Source organism: Sminthopsis crassicaudata, chromosome 1, assembly GCF_048593235.1.
Source record: "Sminthopsis crassicaudata isolate SCR6 chromosome 1, ASM4859323v1, whole genome shotgun sequence".
NCBI lineage: Eukaryota > Metazoa > Chordata > Mammalia > Dasyuromorphia > Dasyuridae > Sminthopsis > Sminthopsis crassicaudata.
In genome coordinates this window covers 8,109,255-8,129,571 of record NC_133617.1, presented here as the reverse complement: position 1 = coordinate 8,129,571, position 20,317 = coordinate 8,109,255, and the positions used below count along the sequence as shown (strand labels likewise).

General features: G+C 42.2%; 1 protein-coding gene across 8 annotated transcripts; it reads left to right on the top strand.

Annotated features, from left to right (window-relative positions):
* The first annotated feature begins 30 nt into the window (after positions 1–30).
* On the top strand, positions 31–12,876 carry LOC141556718 (uncharacterized). 8 transcript variants are annotated; one of them, XM_074291413.1, is made up of 7 exons: positions 31–446; positions 1,204–1,428; positions 1,630–1,680; positions 5,779–5,905; positions 6,695–6,795; positions 7,075–7,170; positions 9,136–9,271. In XM_074291413.1, the coding sequence occupies exons 1-6, from the start codon at positions 351–353 to the stop codon at positions 7,099–7,101; spliced, it is 627 nt and encodes a 208-aa protein (XP_074147514.1). In that variant the 5' UTR covers positions 31–350; the 3' UTR covers positions 7,102–7,170; positions 9,136–9,271. The 8 variants fall into 8 exon arrangements, with proteins under 8 accessions (XP_074147514.1, XP_074147523.1, XP_074147459.1 ...); XM_074291358.1 differs by lacking the exon at positions 6,695–6,795 and having other exon boundaries at positions 71–446; positions 9,136–12,876; XM_074291366.1 differs by lacking the exon at positions 6,695–6,795 and having other exon boundaries at positions 364–446; positions 618–1,478; positions 9,136–12,876.
* Positions 12,877–20,317: the final 7,441 nt, after the last annotated feature.

Sequence of the window (20,317 nt, the reverse complement as noted above, 5' to 3'; positions counted from 1 at the left end):
CCCCCTCCCTCCCATCCCAGGAACATCCCCTCTTCTGCCCTACACGCCTCCCAGGCCTCCAAACTCCACCCCGGACTCACCCTCCCGGAGACATCCACGGGCCGAGAGCTCCTCCCCAGCCCCTCCCTCCGCTCCTTCCCTCCCACACTCCTCATCCTCCTGAGCAGGATGCTCGGCTGGGCCAGAGCAAAGCCACCTCTGAGCAGCACCACGGCCCTGGAGAAAAGCGGGATGCTAGACGCCCTCCAGAGCGGATGCTGCCGGGTCTCCCTCGGTCTTTGCGATCTTCTCCCTCTTCAGCAGGCCACACCTTAAGGCCCTATACCCTTAAAACGTAGCATGGAAGCCGCATGAGGAGGAAGTGGAAGGGAGAACCTAAGGGAACGAATCCGGGGCTCTGGGAGGAGGAGCTCTGGGAGAGGACCAGCCTGCGGGTGCCGGCGCAGGTGGGGGGGTGTCGGGAGCGGGGGTGGGGGAGGAGGGGAGAGGCCAGGGAGGAGTTTAGGGCATCTTTGTGGGATGGTGGGGGACGTATGTGGGAGGAGCCGTGAGGGCTTTGAGGGCTGGTCCGGGGTGTGATTGGAGGGAAAAGCTCCCACATCCCGGGGGATGGCCAGGGCCGGGCTCTCTGGACCAGGAGGAGGGGCTTGGGGAAAGCCGGAAGTCTTGGAGCGGCGATCTCTGCCTGCCACTCGGCGGTCTTCCCTTCCCGGGAAACTCCGGACGCTTTGTCTCCTGGCCGCCGGACCCGTGCGTGCATCTCGCAGGGAGGTCGGAGCCGGCGTCCCCGCCCTTGCTGCTTCCGCAGAGCATCCCGGCCACTGGTCTCGTCCTCTGACCTCGAGGAGTCTCCTCCGGGTCTAGCAGGAGCGCCCCCTTAAGCCTTGCTGCTGGGTGAGCTCCCCCCCCCCCCCCGCTGGCTCCCCCTGCCCACATTTACCTCCCGGGTTTCAGACTTTGCCCCTAGGATTCCGGGACCCCTGATTTCAGCCCCGTGATCAGGACCCAGGCGTCCCTATCCCCGCTCTTGCTTAGAGATTCAGCTCCTCCTCCACACTCACTCCCCGAGGGATCCTCGAGTCCCGCCTTCCGACCCCCAGGAGCCCCGCTTGGACCCTTGGACCCAAGCTCTCTCCTGCTCTCCTTAACTGAACCCGGGCTCTCGGGCTGCTGGCCGGCTTCCTGTCTGCACTTTTCTTTCAGGGACTGCAAGGCCAGGTTCCACCGCAGCGAGCCCGCAGGCCCCCCAGCTCTTCCCGGCTCAGCGGCCCCCTGGAGCACTGCTGTCTCTCTGGTGCCTGTGACCTCCCTGCCCGGACCTCTGTTGGCCCGTCTTGCCTCCCAGACCCTCCCCCTCCGTCCCTGGCCCCTCTTCTCTGCGAACCCTCAGAAGTCAGCCCTAGCCTGGATTTTGTCTCAAATTTCCAGGTGACACAGGCTGTCTCACCCTCAGAAAAGCCCAGATTTGAAAACCTTAGGTAGGACCTCCCTTACTCAGATCTATTGTGGTTGCTACATTGGGGGGGGTCAGAAAGGGTGGGGGCAGCAGGACGCTGGGGTACAGAAAGACTAGGGACCAGAGGGAGGAACTTGGCAAAATGGTCACCTTGGTTACTTCTCTTTGTACAGAGGAGCCTGCAGCCAGAGGGAATGGGCCCCGGGAGCCTCCGACCTCCTCAGGTGAGTGCGGTCCACCCAGACCTGGTCAGCATCAATAGTCACAACCATTTGGCTTGACATGGGGGATGGGGTATGAAGCTGGCAAGGCATTTCTTATGTATTTTCTCTTTACAAAAATGGTCATTGGGTTAACACAGTAGGAACAACGCTGCCCTGTTCTTGTGTGTTTTTGACTGATTCACTGAGATTTTAATTTTTTTTTTTTTTGAGGCTGGGGTTAAGTGACTTGCCCAGGGTCACACAGATAGGAAGTGTTAAGTGTCTGAGACCAGATTTGAACTCATGAAATTCAGGACTGGTGCTCTATCCACTGCGCCACCTAGCTGCCCCCGAGATTTTAATTTTAACATATTGTTATTGATACTTGTTTTAGGTGATTAATTTCTGTTTCTATTTTTTTTAAGAATGCAGGTTTAGTTAATCTTCTCTTTTTCTAAATGTTAATGTGTGATAATAGGTTTGTGTTTCCCCCCCTGAGGATTGTTTTAGCAGAATCCTAGAAATTTAGAGATATTGTTTAATGATTCTCTCTCTCCTCTCTCTCTCTCTCTCTCTCTCTCTCTCTCTCTCTCTCTCTCTCTCTCTCTCTCTCTTTCTCTCTCTCTTTCTCTCTCTCTTTCTCTCTCTCTCTCTCTCTCTCTCTCTCTCTCTCTCTCTCTCTCTCTCTCTCTCTCTCTCTCTCTCTCTCTCTCTCTCTCTCTCTCTCTCTCTCTCTCTCTCTCTCTCTCTCTCTCTGCAATGTCTCCATTTCTGAGATCTGTTCTCTGAACCAGTCATTATTTAATATGTCACTAGCAATTTTCCATTTAGGTTTATATCTTTTGTCAGTGATCCCTGAATCAATTTCCATCCTTTTCTCCTTAGGGAATGAAATAATGTATGAATTATTTCTGCCTATTTACCTTTGTTTGCAGTGTCTCTATATTCCAGTGGCTCATTTTTATAGAAGTTCCATATATGACAAAGAAATATGCATATTTCTGTGTTGTCCCAAATAAAAGATGCCACAATTCTTTTGCCTCCAATTTCTTTCGACATTTGTTCATCTCTTCTGCTTTCATCTCATTCTACATTTGTTCATCTCCCTTTTCTTTTTAGTTCTCTTGTAGTTTCCATTTGCCCTTCAATTACAGTTCTGTTCATTACTTTTGTTTTGTTTTTTAATTTCTTCCATGTTTCCCCCTTCCCCAGAAGAATTTCTCTCCTTGTGATTGTCCATCTTCCCTTTCTGTTTTATACTCACATGCTCATTCTCTCAGTTAAAATCCCTCTACTCCTCTGGTCTTTCTCTTTCCCCTGCACACTTCACATAATCAACAGCCTCCAAGGTATCCACTCTGAGCTCTGCCCTCTAGATGCTTTCTGACACTGGCTCTAGGTCACTCCCACTGATTCCGCTTTCCCCCATGGTGCCTTCCTTTCAGAATAGTGTGTATCACAGCAGGTGTCAGGGAGAACATGGCTCCATAGCTGGGAACATTGCCTTCTGAATTTTACCCTCTCTTGTTCCTTTACTTTTCTTTCACATTCTCCTAGAATTCTCAATCCTGCCTTTTCAGGGACTAAATCCCTAAGCCTCAGAGTAAAGTCCCTTATCTCCTCTAAGAATATCATCAATGGAACCTCCTTCCTTTCTGCACCTTTTCAATTTTTCCTCCTTCCTCCCCTACTCTCCTCAATTCCCATTGTTCTATCCTGTTCTCAAGCCTTTTGCATTATTGATCACTCTAGGATTTTCTTCTAAGTTTTTAGAACATGACTGTCTCCTGGCTTTCCTCCTACTATCTGACCCCTCCTTCTCAGTCTCCTTTATTATGGAATATTTACTTTTTCCTCCTATTCTTCAGCTCCCATTTTTAGGATGCATCATCCTAGACTGCATTCTCAGCTCCACTGCTCTCTGGAATCTATTCTTCTATCCCTTTCCCTCATCTCCTTGGTTTGTATTTGTCTTCCATATTCCAAACTCAGTCAGTTCCACTGTATGAGAAGGTCTGTCTCATGGCTTGGAGGACTTTTTCCTTCTGAATTAAATTGTTAAAGATGACCACTGCCAATCTGGCAGTTTGTAGCCCTGGGTTTTGTTTTTTGGTTTCTGGTTTGGTTTTTCTATGGATGATCTGTGGATTCTTTTCATTGGAATTTCATTTTCCCTGTCCAGAATTTCCTTCACAATTGGGTCCATTTTTCTAACCAGTTGTGGCTTTCTAGGAAACCTTTCATCATTAGGGTCTGAGTCCATGTGCATTCTGTATTTTCCTTCAGTACATTTGCCTTCAGCAAGGGGCAGATTTTCTTTAAATATTAATTGTTGTTTACTTCACTTCCCCCAGGCTGTCATTCACCTTTGGGTATTTTCCTTTTCTGCCTATTCTCCTTTGTTTTCTTTGGGAAGAGTTAATTTTCTCTTTCACTTGACATTTTTTTTATTTTATTTATTTTTATTTTTTTATTAATTTTTATAATTATAATATTTTCTTTGACAGTACATATTCATGGGTAATTTTTTTTTTTTACAACATTATCCCTTGTACTCCCTTCTCTTCCAAATTTTTCCCCTCCTTCCCTCCACCCCCTCCCCTAGATGGCAGGCATTACCATACATATTAAATATCTTATAGTATATCCTAGGTACAATATATATGTGCAGAACCGAATTTTGTTGTTGTTGTTGCTGCAAAGGAAGAATTGTATTCGGAAGCTAAGAATAATCTGGGAAGAAAAACAAAACAAAACAAAACAGAACAAAACTTCACTTGACATTTCACAAAAGAAGACCACAAGAACCAGAGGAAGGGAAAGAGGTCTGGGTGGGAAGAAGGCACTAAACTCAAAGCCAGAGTGGAGAACTCAGCCAGAAAAGTCCCAAAGAGCCAATGAGTAATGAGGAGACAGCTGAGTTTTCTCCTTCAGACCAGATTGGGAGTGCATTAGCCCCACCTCATGTTGGTAAAGGGGGGCTGTGGGATGTGGGTGAAGGAAAGAGGTTTGGAATAGCTTCTCTTGGGGGGGAGGTAAGGAATCAGAGATCAGTTATCCCTCTGAATGTCATGGGGTGAGATCTCTCAGGAAATGGAGCAAAGCTCCTCCCACCTCAAAGCTAACACAGGCCCAAGTTTCATCTCCAATACAATCCAGTGACTCACTGGAAAACTCCTCCACTCTCCATTGCCCAATCAGATATTGCCTAATAAGGGGAGGTTTGGATTAATTGGCTGCCTTTTGGCTTCCCGGGCAGATTACCTCATTTAGACTATATGTCCTAAAGCCCAGACAAAGGGATTAAATGTCAGCAGGGATTCCTGTGCTGGGGTATATAAGCCCTACAGAAGTCTTTGTGTCTGCTTCTCTCCACATATGACTGCCCAAATAGGGAAATACTGGATTCTTGAGAACATATAAGAAACTTTTGCTTTGCTCCTAGAGATGGCACTACATTGAGTTAGACACATCTTGTCTTATGCCAGACAAAACCTAATTGTGGGGCCATCGTATGGTGGCTATCCTCCTGTGGGGCACTCAGCAGAGGCACTCTGCTTCTTGGTGTCTTACTCCTTACCCCACCCTCCAGCCAGGTTTATCTCCTCTAACTCTATTCTGCTTCTCTTTACAGATAACTCACCCTTTCAGGATTGGCCTGCCAGCTAAGGGCTGGCCCCAACCTCATCGGGGCTCCCTTTTGACTGGGTAGTCATGAGCTCCACTGAAGAACTTGTCTCTCATAGGCTGCCCCACTCTATTTCACATTTACCATTATCGTATCCCTTCACTTGGTCTGTAACCTGCTCTCCTCAATAAATCCTCCTTTTCCCAGAGAGAATGGCCAGGGTGAATTCTTCACGTGCCTGAACCCCCACTTTTGGTGCCTGCCAAACCCCACACCATCAGCCACAACATATAAAATGCTTTAGAGAAAATTCAGTCAGACTCTTACTGACCCTGGTTCCAGGAGCTGACTCTGACACTCTGAAATGGTCTGACCTTTGAGCAGATCTCTTCTCTGCTTTGTTTCCTACTATTAAATTAAGGATTAGGGTTCCCCAACCCTAATTCTGAAGTGTCTTTCACCTTTATATCTCATGACTTTTGCTGCTTTAGGTGTTGGTGACATTCAGGGATGTGGCTGTGGACTTTACCCAGGAGGAGTGGGGCCTCTTGGACCTTCCTCAGAAGGAGCTGTACAAGGGGGTCATGCTGGAGAATGCCCGGAACCTGCTGTCCCTGGGTAAGGACGTGTCCCCTGCTAACTCTGAATCTGCAAAGAGCATATGGTCATTCATTCCGTAGGGTGCAGGGTTTGGAGGGGCAGTATTAGTTAGAATGGAGAAAGTGCTGGTCGGTTGTGTCCAAGCAACTGGGTCCTCCTGCACATCTTTACATTGGATCAGAGGAACCTGAAGGGGTCCTTTGCTGCTCCTGAAGCTTTCTTTCTCTTACTACTTCTAGGTAACTTTGAGTGGAAAAAACAAGCATGGAAATAATCTGAGAAGTTATTTTGGCTAACTAACTGGTCCTGAATTTGTCTGGCAAAGCTTTGAAAATGACTCAGGCAGCTTTCCCTTACAATCCTTTGTTCTTTGGAACGGGTCTAGTATGTGGATTAGTATATATGTAAAAATTATTTATTTACAATGGAAGACATCTGTAGGGTGAGGGCAGGAAAGTGAAGCAAAAACATTTATAATTTTGTTGTCTATTTGATAGGGTTAGCAAGTTGTATCCTGTAGATTTACCATTTCATGATCAATCATCTTTTTGTTTTACTATATTGTGGAACTGCTTTTTTGTAAGTTAAAAATAAAACAAAATTTTATGACTGTTTGACATATTACCCTTGCAATTTAGATGATGTTGTTACTTCCTTTTGAGAGTAGAGAAAACTGAGGCAAACAGTTTAATATACTTACCAAGGGGTTAAGCTACTAAGTATTCAAGGCTTACTTTAAGCTCAGGGACTCTTGCCTCTATGCCCATGTGTCCCTCCACCGCCCTACCGGCTCTACATAATTTCTAGATAATGGAAACTCTGGAATGAGTCTGTCCTATGAAGAAGGGGTTCCAGGACTAAGGTCCCTCTTGATCTGGCTCAAGGCTTCTCAGGCCCTTTGTACCCAGGTATGGGGTTAGAAGTTTCTGCCACAATGGAACCCAACAGGATAGGAGGTGGGGGAAGAGCATTTGCTCCTTTCTCAGAATACCTTGTACAAAAGCATAATGGGGCAAACCCTCTCATGAACTAGCATTACAAAACATTAGTGGGTGACCATAGACTCATATGTTTCAGGAGAAGGGGATGAATCTTAAAATGGAGCAGCTCTGGATCCTCACCCCATTCCCTAAAAGCAACTAAATTTCATATTTCTATCCTTGTCCCTAACTGCTTTCCATGCCCAGGGCTTCCAGTTCCCAGAGAAGATGTGATCTCTTATTTTGAGCAAAGGGAAGTACCCTGGATGCTGCACCCAGAAGGCCTAAGGAGCTGCCCTCCAGGTGAGTGAGGAGAAAGCAGTTGTGGTTACAAGAAGCTTTCAGCAGTTACCATGAAGTAAAAGCTTGGTTTGGGGGAGAAAGCCCAGTCTTGGAATTCTTTTTCAGATATGTTTTGGCAGTGGCTTCCTGGACTAGTCACTGAATCTCAGGTTCCCATCTAGAAAATGAGTGGCTTGTACTCCATGTCCTTGGGGGTCCCAACTCCTAGTGATCATCTGTGATCTTATAAGAGTCATTGCTTGGAATCTGGGGCTATGGAATTCTCCTGAAAGTGCCAAAAGGGCTTAGGATGTTTGAGGTGAGCCATTTCTTAAGACTTCTAGCCAGCAAACATTGTGGGCCTGCTCCATGCAGGGCCCTGGGCTAAGTACCAGGAATAGAAAGACGTACAAGGGACAGTTACTCTCATGGAGGTCGCAGACAATCTACCTGCAACTATGTAGAAACCCACTGTAGACCAGGAAAATTGTTTAAATTTAGTGCCTCAGTAAATCACTAATTAGTGAGGATAATAGTGATGTAAGGAGAGCACAATTGGGGAGGAAATAGTCAACATGAAATAAAATAGTGAGCATTTATATGGCACCTACTGTGTGTCATGCACTGTATATCCTCATGAGACTGCTGATAGCAAGTTTCTAAGATAGTATTAAAAACTCACGTTTTACAGATTTCAGGCCCTATCCACAATTTTTTCACTGGCCCCCCAGCTCTATTCTGATTCTGAAACAGATATGATGAAAATGGTCACATGTGGAAAACAGAAGAATTAAACAAATCTCATTGAGAGCTGGGATTTCATTTTTAAAAATTCTAACCAGTCAAAAGTATTTGCTAATTATTATTAAAAAGATTTATATTACTATTGACTCATGACAAATACTTCATTAATAAATGCATTCAAAGGTCAATTGCAAATTTTGCTTTTTGGGTTTTTTTCTACTAATATTTAATATATAAAACAACCTTTAAAAGGGTAGAATTTCTTCAGATATTATTTTGGTTTTTTTTTTCTACCACTGGTAAAGTGGCTACATTATCACTGACCAAGCCATGTTGCCAACTAATGAGTTTGAGAAACTGCCAGATAGAAGAATAACATAAACAGAGGATATGCTCAAATTAGAAAATGACCTAAGCATTTCAATGAATTGCATTTCAAGGTACATTTTTGTAGGAAGGTTGTAGCCTTCCATGACAATTTCACGATGGCTTCTACTCTGTATTGCTAGGGACCATGGTTTTCAGGTAGCCTGCCATCACTGCTGCAAGAATGGAAAGCCAGATGACATCTAGATCTGTGGTTACTGGTTTGATGAGCTGTGATTACTAGATAATCCAGGAATTAAAGAACAGCTCTGGTACAGTCATAGACTGCCACTGGGGGGTCTTTTTACACCTGTGGCCATGTATACATGGCTGGCCAACCTTCCTGGTATTTTGGAAGCAATTTAATGTCAGGTTGAGAAACTGAAAGAATGTGTTGCACTTAGAAGCCCTCAGAATTTGATGTATTCACTGCATAATCTATAAAGCTGTGTATTTCTGATCATGGTAGTTTGAAATCACTGCAGAAAGATAGTTGTTAAGGTAGATGTATGCAGGATAAGGTAGGACTGACAAATGTTTGGATCAAATCCCTTGGATCAGTGTCTTGATACTTCAAGGTGCTTGTGAAAGGACTAAGAGGTACAGTATCATACTCTACACTTCTGTACTACAGATTGATTTACTTACTCAGTTTTCTTTTTGAGGAACATTTTCTCTTTTTTGCTGCAGTAATTAACCAACTAATTGGGGTTAAGTGACTTGCCCAGGGTCACCCAGCTTAATACAGGAGTATTAAGTGTCTCAGACCAGATTTGAATAGGATATGTGTGTGTGTGGTGGGGAAAGAGCAGATGCATGCACATGCAAATAATGTCTATATTTGTTTTGTTCTTTGTTGTCTTTTTCCCCCCACAGAAAGAGAGATTAGACTTGAAACAAAGGAAAGGACAGCAGAGCTAAGCCTTTTTGTGGAAGGAATTCTCAAACCAAGATTCATCAGTCATGGTCCTGCTAACTTCATTTGGAAAGAGATCTGTGATACACATGAGAAAATCCTCGTTAGTGAGAAATCTTATGAGCATAACCAAAGTGGAAAAACTTTCAGAGAAAGGGCAGCTCTTCCTAGACATTTACAGAGAATTTACACTGGAGAAAAACCTTATAAATGTAACCAATGTGGAAAGGCTTATAAAAAAAAGGAAACTGTTATTGTTCATCAGAGGATCCACACTGGAGAGAAACCTTATGAATGTAACCTGTGTGGAAAGGCTTTTACACAAAAGAGAGTTCTTACTAAACATGAGAGAATCCATACTGGAGAGAAACCCTACAAATGTAACCAATGTGGAAAGGCTTTTGCAGAAAGGGGAGCTCTTACTGGACATCAGAGAATCCACACTGGAGAGAAACCTTATGAATGTAACCTGTGTGGAAAGGCTTTTGCAGAAAGGGGAGCTCTTACTGGACATCAGAAAATCCACACGGGAGAGAAATCTTACAAATGTAACCAATGTGGGAAGGCTTTTAGAGAAAGGGGAAATCTTCTTGTACATCAGAGAATTCACACTGGGGAGAAGCCTTACAAATGTAACCATTGTGGAAAGAGTTTTAGGAAAAAGGATACTCTTATTGTACATCAGAGAATCCACACTGGGGAGAAGCCTTACAAATGTAACCAGTGTGGAAAGAGTTTTAGGAAAAAAGAAGCTCTTATTGTACATCAGAGAATCCACACTGGAGAGAAACCTTATACATGTAACCAGTGTGGAAAGACTTTTAGGAAAAAGGAATATCTTATTTTACATCAGGAAATACACACTGGAGAGAAACCTTATACATGTAACCAGTGTGGAAAGACTTTTAGAAAAAGGAGAGGTCTTATTGTACATCAAAGAATCCACACTGGGGAAAGTCCTTATGAATGTAACCAGTGTGAAAAAACTTTTATTTATAAGTCTAGTCTTGCTGTACATCAAAGAGTCCATACTGGAGAGAAACCTTATAAATGTAACCAGTGTGAAAAAACTTTTCTTTATAAGTCTAGTCTTTCTATACATCAGAGAATCCACACTGGCGAGAAACCTTATGAATGTAACCAATGTGGAAAGACTTTTAGAAAAAAAGGATGTCTTATTATACATCAGAGAGTCCATACTGGTGAGAAACCTTATAAATGTAACCAGTGTGGAAAGGCTTTTAAACAAAGGGTAAGTCTTACTCGACATCAGAGACTCCACATTGGAGAGAAACCTTATAAATGTAACCAGTGTGAAAAGGCTTTTACAAAAAGGGCAGCTCTTACTGGACATCGGAGAATCCACACTGGGGAGAAATCTAATGAATGTAAAGAATATGGAAAAGGTTTGATATAAAAATCTGATTGGTTATTGCCAGTTCTTAAAGTTATTAAAATAAGCAGAAAAGGGGAGAAAACTTTGGGAGAAGATGATGTGTTGCTGCTGCCTTCCATACTTAATTTTCTCTTGCTATAACCCTATAGGAAGAAATAATTAAAGATTTCTGTGGATAGCAGAAAGCCTCTTAGTCATATTGGAGACTTTTTTTCCTTCTGGTCACCTATTTGAAAGGCATTCTGATGGAATAAAAAGATCACTAGATTTGGAGTCAAGAGGACATGGTTAAAATTCTGGTTCTCTCGTTCTCTACTTCTGTGGTCTTGACAAAAGTAATTTAACTTTAATGGTGATTCAGGTTAGGATTGGGTCTCTTCCAGCTCTAAATCCTTTGAGAAGCTCCAGAAGAGCTTGAAGATGAACCCTACCCTTCAATGCCACATTCCTGGGTCCTCAGGTTCAGATTAGGGATAATAATTCAAGTGACATCACTAAGCTTTTTGGGTATGATTGGCATTTGGGAGACACTACGATATGGGAAAGTCTCAATCTAGTGCTTTGTCAATTAGGAAACTTGCACATCATTCCTAAATAAATCAATCTATGCAGCTCATGAAACAGATTTCTTGCCATAGTTGTTTAGGCAGAAAATATGTTTTATTAAGATCCTTTTAAGAATGAAAGGTTTCCAATCTGAGGTTTCACTTTATATCTGATTAAATTGGCAGAGATAACCCTAAAAGCTGGAAAGTGTTGGGGGGGGGATTATAGAATTAGAAGTACAGTAATACATTATATGTAGTTATAAATTGGTCCAACTTCTTAAAAGCCATTTGGTATTAGGATTTATTGAAAGGCGATTAAATATGCAGACTTTGTGACACAGAGACTCTGCTGCAAGGCTTGAATTCTAAGGAAGTGAGGGAAACAAAGGGTCTAGCCAAATTAAAATAATCATAGTGGCTTTTTTTTTTTACTTTAGTTTTTGGTAGCAAAACAAAATACAAGTGCAAAAAAGAAACAAAATAGGTGTTGTTTACTTGGAGAATGTCTAAACAAATTGTGGTGATGAACATATTTGAATAATGTGACATGAAAAACTGGATAGGAAGAATTTAGAGAAGCATGAGGATATGGATTGAAGGGAACAAAACCCAAACATCAGAGACTCCCTCAAAGACCAGTGATTTCTTCCTTGCAACCATGGAGATTCATGTCTGTGTCCATCCTGTGTATTTCTTGCCTGTGTTTCACATAAATTCACAAAAGATCCATCCAATATGATGGAGTCCTTCCTTACTTTCTCCTATCATCTGAAGGGCACTTGTTTTGGCTATCCCCCTATCAGGGCTCTTCCTTTCCATGTGTCTACCTCATCTTCCCTTGTTCTACAATTCTTTCATGTGAACTATGAGCAATGTCAACTATCCCAACAAAGGACAGCAAGAAATTTCAGAAAATGCTTTGATCAGATCAACACAATTGGAGAGGCAATTGCCAAAGATGATACCAACTGGACTACAAGTTAGCTTGTAAAATCTTTTAATTTTATGATCTCTTTATGCTATCAATGGAAAAACTCTGAGAGCCTGCAATCTGTCATTCTCAATAGGTTTATACATTAGGCAGAAATGGGGGCTTTCACCAATTGTCTGGGTCTATCTTTTGCCCCTGGGCTGATTGAAGGACAGAGTGAGTCTGGTGACTGCAGAGTTCTGCCTCACTTAAATCTAACTCACTTGTAAAGCAAAACATGAGCCTCTGATAGCATCAGGGCTCTTTGAGAACAAAGACAGATTTCAGAAAAACTTGGAAAGCCTTACAGGAACTGATGCTGGAACCACAAGAACATTGTGCGCAGTAACAGCACTGTTGTGGAGATGATCAGCTTTGATATGCTTTGCTATTCTAAGCAAAACAGTGATCTGAGACAATTCTAAGATTCATATTGCAAAAATGATGTCCACATCCAGAGGAAGAGCTATAGAGTCTGAATATACCATGAACATAACTATTTTCACTTTGATTTTTTTTTTCATTTTTTTCCTTTCACATTTATTTCTCCTTTTGTTCTGATTCCTCTTTTACAATATGACTAATGTGAAAATATGCTTAACATGTTTGTCCATGTATAACCTATATTAGATTGCTTGTTTTCTTGGGGAAGGGAATAGGAAGAGGGTGAAAAATCTGGAACATAAATCTTACAAAAAGTTGTGTTGAAAACTATTTGTACATATGATTGTAAAAAAAAAAATGTGTGGGGAGGGTAAGGAGTAATGCCATTAAAGAAATTAATTGACAACAATAGATCAAAGAACAAATCAGGAAAAAAATTCATTTTTAAAAATGGAAAAGAGACAGCATGCCAGAAATTTATGGGATGAAGCTTAATGTTCTCTAGCAAATATTTAAATACTTAGGGTGACATTTTGAGTTAGATCCCCAGCAGACATCATGGACTTACCATGTCCCTATCACCTCTCCTCAAAATCAGCCCCCCCCCAATTTCCTTACTTTAGGATGCCAGCCCTCTTCCAGTCACCCAAATTTAGCAGCTCAGGCTGATTCTGAGCTCCCTATCTTTCACTACTCACACCTAATCCAGGCCAAGTTCAGTTACTGGTTACTTCTAGGACCACCTTATCCCTTAAGTCAGCCCTTCACTCACACAGCCTGGAGACAGAGGGAATGGGTCCTGGGAGCCTCAGACTGAAGCGGGTTGTGGTCCCTTTAAGAAACTAGTCCTTTCAGATTGATTTATTCCTTTCTGATTCCCAACTCCTCTTAGCTGATGCATTATCAATTCCAGAAGCTAGGACCTTTGATTCACAAATCCTAGTCAAAAGCATCCCTTTAGGATCCCAATAGGGCTTGTCCCAGCCCCCACTGAATCTGAGCCAACTTGAGACTCCACCCATGGGCCCTCCCCTCCCCTTTTTAAAAATTTAATAGTTTTTACTTACCAGATATATGCATGAGTAATTTTACAATGTTGACAATTGCCAAACCTTTTGTTCTAATTTTTCCCCTTCTTCTCCTCACTCCCTCCCCCAGATGGCAGGTTGACCAATACATGTTAAATATGTTAAAGTATAAACTAAATACAATATATAGATATAGATATATATACATGTCCAAATAGTTGTTTTGCTGTACAAAAAGAATCAGACTTTGAAATAGTGTACAATTAGCCTGCGAAGGAAATCAAAATGCAGGCAGACAAACAGAGGGACTAGGAATTCCATGTAGTAGTTCATACTCATCTCCCAGATTCTTTCACTGGGTGTAACTGATTCAGTTCATTACTGCTCAATTGGAACTGAGTTGGTTCTTCTCATTGTTGAAGAGGGCCACGTCCATCAGAATTGATCATCATATAGTATTGTTGTGGAAGTATACAACAATCTCCTGGTCTTACTCATTTCACTCAGCATCAGATCACCCATGGGCCCCTTTAGCTAAATCTCTCATTATAAAACAGCCAAGCTGGAGTCCTCTCTTTGCAGAGGGTCGAAACATGTTATCTTTATGCCTGGCATGCCAAGGATCTCTGCCCACTACAATATTGTTTCCGGTGTCCTCTTCTCTTTACTTAACATCTTTTACTAACTAGACTTTAACCTTACTTCTAAACCCCATAATAAACCTCTTTTATCAATCTAGGTTTTCGGGCCTGTAAATTTCTCTACAGGGGACTCTTGGTGCCACCACTAGACCTCATTTAATTCCTTATCCTTGCACCAAATCCTGAGGGGTTTCAGGGCAGCTCCATTTGACTCCCTGAACCCCAAACCTGCTACTAGAACTCAATTTCATTTGGGTACCCTAAATCTATACCTCATCAAGACCTCCTCCTCAGGTAAGTGTAGGCCATCCTCAAACCAACCATCAGCAATCCCAACCATTTCCATGGAAACTGAAGATGGTCTAGGAAGACGGCAATACCTTATTTGCGAGTCATTTCTTTCCAAAAATTAGCATGAAATTGAGTCCGGTACTAACAGCACTACAAATGTTTCTGATTCCGTCCTGGAGTATTAGGTTGCCTGATAGTTGGCGGCCCTCCTTAATTCTTTCTTTTACAACATGTGTTTCTTTTCTATTTCTTCCCCTCCCCCTTCCTCCCAGCACTCCGATTCCACTCAAAAATACAGTGAACTCTCACTCCTATATTGCCAGGAATTCTGGGTGGATTTTTGCCCAGGCTGTGTCCTTCTGAGCTAGTGTGTGGAGAGAAGTCATTTTTTTGTGTATTTCTATCCCTAGTGTGTCAGCCAGCACAGGGCCTCAGGGTGGCCAGATTCTCTCCTCCCCCCCTCCATTCTTTGAGCTGATTTCTTGATTTCAGACAGGAAAGTAGAGCTGAGCCCTGTTGTCTAGGCCGGCCATGTTGCAGCTTTCTTGGGGTAGTATTGTTTTTTTAGAGGACCAGGGCAGGAGAAAGGCCCACATTCAAAGTGGTCTGATCCAGGGCAAAATCAGGTCCCTGACCTCCTGCTGAGAACTCCTTTCTGAGCTGGGTGTGAGTATTCCAGAGCTGGACTCTGTCCCTGCTGACCACCTGAGGAGCTCTGCCAGCTGGCTCAGAGAGGCGAGAGTGTAGGGTACCTTTCCTCAGATTGCCACCCTAGTTACCTTACTTCGGGCTGGGCTGGACATTGGAAGCTGGACCTTGCCACGGGCCAAGGTTTCGGCCGCCCCCCTGCTTCTGCAGGCTTCTGAACTTCCTGGCTTCCTTCCCAGAGCTTCCCTCTCCAGGAATCCCTCTGCTTCTCATAAATTGTCTTGGCTCTGGGCTTCTGATCAGAGCCTGGGTGGAAATTGCCTTTGGCAGCCATCCTGGGGCAATTTCCTAATGTTGCTGGGAGCATTCTTGCCCTGGAACACTGCCTCCAATGGCACCAATGCCGGGTCTTCCTCCTTAGATTTTTCTCTAAATGCTTCAGACTTCCCCTTTTTCCTCTGCCACAAGGTGGACCAAGAACTCTGCATTTTCTGTTTCTCTCTCACAGTTCAGTTGCATTGTCCAGATCCCTTAGGAGTTTGTGGAGAGGAGCCCACAAGCATTGTCTTCTCTCTATCTCTCTGACTCTGTCTCTCACTTTCTCTCCTTTCTCCTCTCCCCTTCCTGCTTCCTTCCCTTCTTCTTTCTCTCTGTCCCTGTCCCTGTATTTCTCTGTCACTGTCTCTGCTTCTCCCCATCCTCTCCTCTCTCTCTCCTTCCCTGTCTTCCTCTTCCTTTCTTCTTGTCTTTGTCTGTGTGTATGTCGCTCTCTTTCTCTCCCTGTCCCTATCTCTCTCTTTCTCTTTTTTTCTTCTCCCTGTCTCTCTCTTCCTCTGTGTGTGTGTGTGTGTGTGTGTGTGTGTGTGTATGTGTGTCTGTCTGTCTGTCTCTTACCACTTGGCTCAGTCACTCCAAAAGTCCTTATCATCAGTTCTCATAAGTTGAGACAAATGTCAAGGAATGGATTCCCGGTCTCACAGCTAATACACATTTAAGGCCAGTGAGGTGATTCACACCACTTTCAATAGCCTTGGGATGGAGAGCGCCATCTGTACCCAGAAAAAGGACTATGGGGACTGAATATGGATCCTAAGATAGGATTTTCACCTTTTCTCATTGTTTGCTTCCTTAATTTTTTCCTTTTCTCATTTTTGATCTGATTTTCTTGGGTAGCATGCTACATGGGGAAATGTGGTTGGAAGAATTGCACTTGTTTTGCCTGTATGGAATTGCTTGAAGTCTAGAAGATGTGGGAGGTGAAGGAGGGAGGGAAAAAAATTTGGAAAGCAGGTATTGCAAGGGTGAATGTGGAAAACAATGATTGCATGTATTTTTTGGGGGGGAGGCTATTATAAAAAAAGACAAAAAAAAAAAGAAAATTAAAAAATGTTAACACGATGTGTACTAAGGTCTTCCCTAGGATCACCCCATTTGTAATATTTCACTCACAACATTAGTATAACATTCATTAGGTCAGACACTTCAGTATCCACCTTAACTATCAATTCCAAGATGCTTATCAACACAGAATTGCAAATAGCCTAGTTGTGATGCTCATCAACCTCAACAGAATTGTAAATAGTTGTGATGTTATCAATACCAAAGTACTTGCCAAAACAGAGTAGTAAATGGAAGAAATTGTCATACTAATGTATTTACTTCAAGTCTGACTTTAATTCATGGTTAAAGGTACATAGTAAAGTTAAAATGCCTTCTTCCTGTTGCAGCCATTGGCCATCAAGATTATCTTGATTTTATGAAATATTCCTTTAAAATTATTAGAAATGATAAGCCAATAATTTTCATTGCTTTGCCCTAACAGAGAGACCTAACAAGTCCCAAGTAGTAACTGGACTGGATCACATCTGTTCATAGATCCATTCAATAATGGCTCTCTACAGCCTATGTCCTAGAAACTATTTCTCATTCTGCACCATCCATCCATTTCTAGTCCTTATTTGTTCATCCATTTTCCCATTTTGGGTTAATTCCAGAAATTCATTTTGCCACCTTAAAAAGAAGTTGTTTATTCTTGTAAATGCTTTGAATTTGTTTTACTTAAAATTGTGTGGGACAGGTCAGGTGCAAGACCCCCTTCCTAATCCAGTTAACTAATCAGAGTTTAACTAATGAGTTAACTAATCAGAGACATCATTAGGTACAAAGAGGAAAGCATTATTTAATCCCTGCAGGGAGAAGCCCAGACACACCTGAGAGCAATCCCAATTCCCACCTTGTGGGCCTGGAACCTGACTTGCTTCTGGCTTGTCCAGGGTTTAAAAGCAAAAGACTTGAGCCTTCTCATTGGATAGACTAAGAGGATGTAACCATCCTTGACCAATGATCACTAATGCTGGCTGCCTCCCACAGGTCTCGTCACTTCCTGCAACTTCCTGCATCTCCAGGTTCAAAGTCCATAACTCCAGAGAACAAATGACTTCTCAAGGTACCAAAATTCTAGGAACAGGGATCATGTGACAATACTGAGAAATACTTCAATCACTCCCATTCAAAACTAATACCTTCTTTAATTTATCTTCCCTTTAATTTTTCCTCCCCTTTTTTTTTCTTCCTCCTCCTTTTCATAATAAGTAAAATGTGTCTCTGTATTACTTGTGTTCTTTCCATAGACTCAATAACTTGAGATTCTTCTTCACCCCTTCTTATTTTCTTAAAATTATCTATTAATTCCTTCTATGTCAACTCTTTTCCTTCTCTCTTACAGCTTCTATCTCTCTGTATTTTCTTCAAGCTAAAATTTTTCTGCGTTCCCTCATGGAGCTCTTTACTTTCTTTCCTGGGACTGCTATCCCTATGTCTTCTTCCCAAAGAGCTAAGATCCCTCTGCCTTCTTTCCCAGAGAACCCATCTCTCCGGCTTCTTTTCTTCTGGCTAAGATTTAGCTCAACAAGATTAGGATAGAGTAATTCTCATTAGTAATAATTTCTTCCTCATATTGCTTTAATGCTGTACTTTAGAGTATTTTACCTCAGGGTCAGGGCTGCTTGTACAGGCTCAAAACTCATAAACACAATGCCAGAATCAGTACAATCCAATCTGGATTTACAGTTACATTGACGACTAGCATCCCAATTTTCCCAAGAACAATTTATACCCAGTTCCTCAGAGTAGAGGATCCATTTCGTTGGCTTAGTCTGGCCTGCAGTTTTATCTGAGCAATCTTTCTACTCAGACAGAGGAGCTGAGGCTGAGAAGGAAGGGGCTGGTGGAAGCCTTGAGGAGGAGCTTGAGTCTGCTTAGGCCCAATAACCGTTTTTTTTACCCAGAAATGGGCTTGGAAGATCCTGCTTCATTGGAAGCTAACATATAGGAGGGGAGAAAGAGGGGAAGTGTTGGTCCCTTTCTCAGAACAAGTTGTACAGCAGGATGATGTGGCAAATCCTATCATGAGTTCCAAGCATTACAAGGACAAAAGGATGGCCATAGACTCATATGTTTGCATATACTGGGGTGAACCTCAAAATGGAGCACCTCTGAAAGCTCACCCCATTCCCTAAAGAGAATTAAATTTCAGGCTTCTCTCCTTCTTCATCCCTGTTTTCCATGCCCAAGCATTTCAGCTCCCAGAAAAGGTGTGATATAATTTTGAGCAAAGAGAAGCACCTTGGATGCTACACCCAGAAGGCCTGAGGAGTTGCCCTCTAGGTGAGTGAGGAAAAAACAGGGTTATGAGAACTGTGGCTACAGGAGGCTTCTAGGAGCTACCCTGACATAAAAGCTCAGTTTGTGGGAATAAATACACACAAAAGTCTTTCCACACTGGTTACATCCATAAGGTTTCTCTCCAGTGTGGATTCTCTGATGCAAAGAAAGATAACCCTTCTGAATAAGTTTCTTCACATTAGATTTGTCTCCATTATGGATTCTCTGATGTACACTTAAGACCTCCCTCTATTGTAAAAAGTCTTTCCATGTTGGTTACATCTCTAAGTTTTCCCTCCAGGGTGGATTCTCTATGTTCAATAAGCATTCACTTTCTTCTAAAAGCCTTTCCCCATTGGTTACATTCATAAGGTTTCTCTCCAGTGTGAATTCTCTGATGTACAGCAAGAGATTCCCTTTTTGCAAAAGTCTTTCTACACTGACTACATTTATAAGGTTTCCCTCTAGTCTGGATTCTCTGATGTGTAGTAAGAGCTCCCCTTTCTGCAAAAACTTTTCCACACTGGTTACATTCATAAGGTTTCTCTCCAATATGGATTTTCTTTTTATATTTATCACAGATATCTTTCAAAATGAAATTAGCAGAGCCATAGATAACCTGAGTTCTCACCTTGTCACTGTCCAGACAACCTGAGTTCTCACCTTGTAATCCTAACAAGCCATCACTGATGAATCTTAACTTGAGACTTTCTACCACAGAAAAGCTTTTTTCTACAATACATTCCTTTATTTCTAGTCTGAATTCTCTTTCTGGAGGAAAAAAAAAAAAAAACAAACAAACAAATACAGACCCTACACACACACACACACACACACACACGCATAAAGGCATGTGCTCACACAGACACACACATTTCTATCCTCTTCCCTCTATCATAGAACAGAAACTAAGTTATTTTCTAAAACTCCAGTTAAAGAGAAAAATCCTAACTGGGCACAATCAATCACTTTTAAAAATCCCATTAGAGCGAATGCCAAGGATGATTTAATTTCTAATGAACTTGCATGGACAAATATATTGGATCCTCACAGTAAACCTGGGACAATACACAAAGGGACTTCCTTCTCCTTTGGTGCACAGCTCTGGTCATCAGCTCAGAACAGTTGAGTAACTTGACCCAAATCCCAGCATCTGAGACAGAAATTTACCCACTATGAATGGGCATTCTCTGCCTATGGTACTTGACAAATTAACTCCACTGTCAATTTTTCCATCACTTTCTGGTGATGACTATCAATTTTATTTTTCTTTCTATTACATTATCTGAGTCACATTCAGAATACTAATACTAATGTTTTTTATGTGTTGGCTTTTTTATATTTTATCTAAAGGGAAAATGATTTTGTTCTTATACATTCCTTTTTTTTTTTGATGTACACATTACTTATTTTTTAAAAAACAGTTATCATCATATTCTCCTACTTATCCTTTTAACAAACATAATTTTAAAAAGAAATCCACCAAAGGGATTTAACCCCAAAATTAATCAGTGCCACCTGTGGCACAAGTGGTAAATTGTCCTCTGGTACATGCATATGCATCAATTTACCT

Coding starts and splice junctions, on each gene's coding strand:
- LOC141556718 (XM_074291358.1), top strand. CDS start 351: ATGAGGAGGAAGTGGAAGGGAGAACCTAAGGGAACGAATCCGGGGCTC. Junction 5,906..7,074: donor CCGGAACCTGCTGTCCCTGG/GTAAGGACGTGT, acceptor TTCCATGCCCAG/GGCTTCCAGTTCCCAGAGAA. Junction 7,171..9,135: donor CCTAAGGAGCTGCCCTCCAG/GTGAGTGAGGAG, acceptor TTCCCCCCACAG/AAAGAGAGATTAGACTTGAA.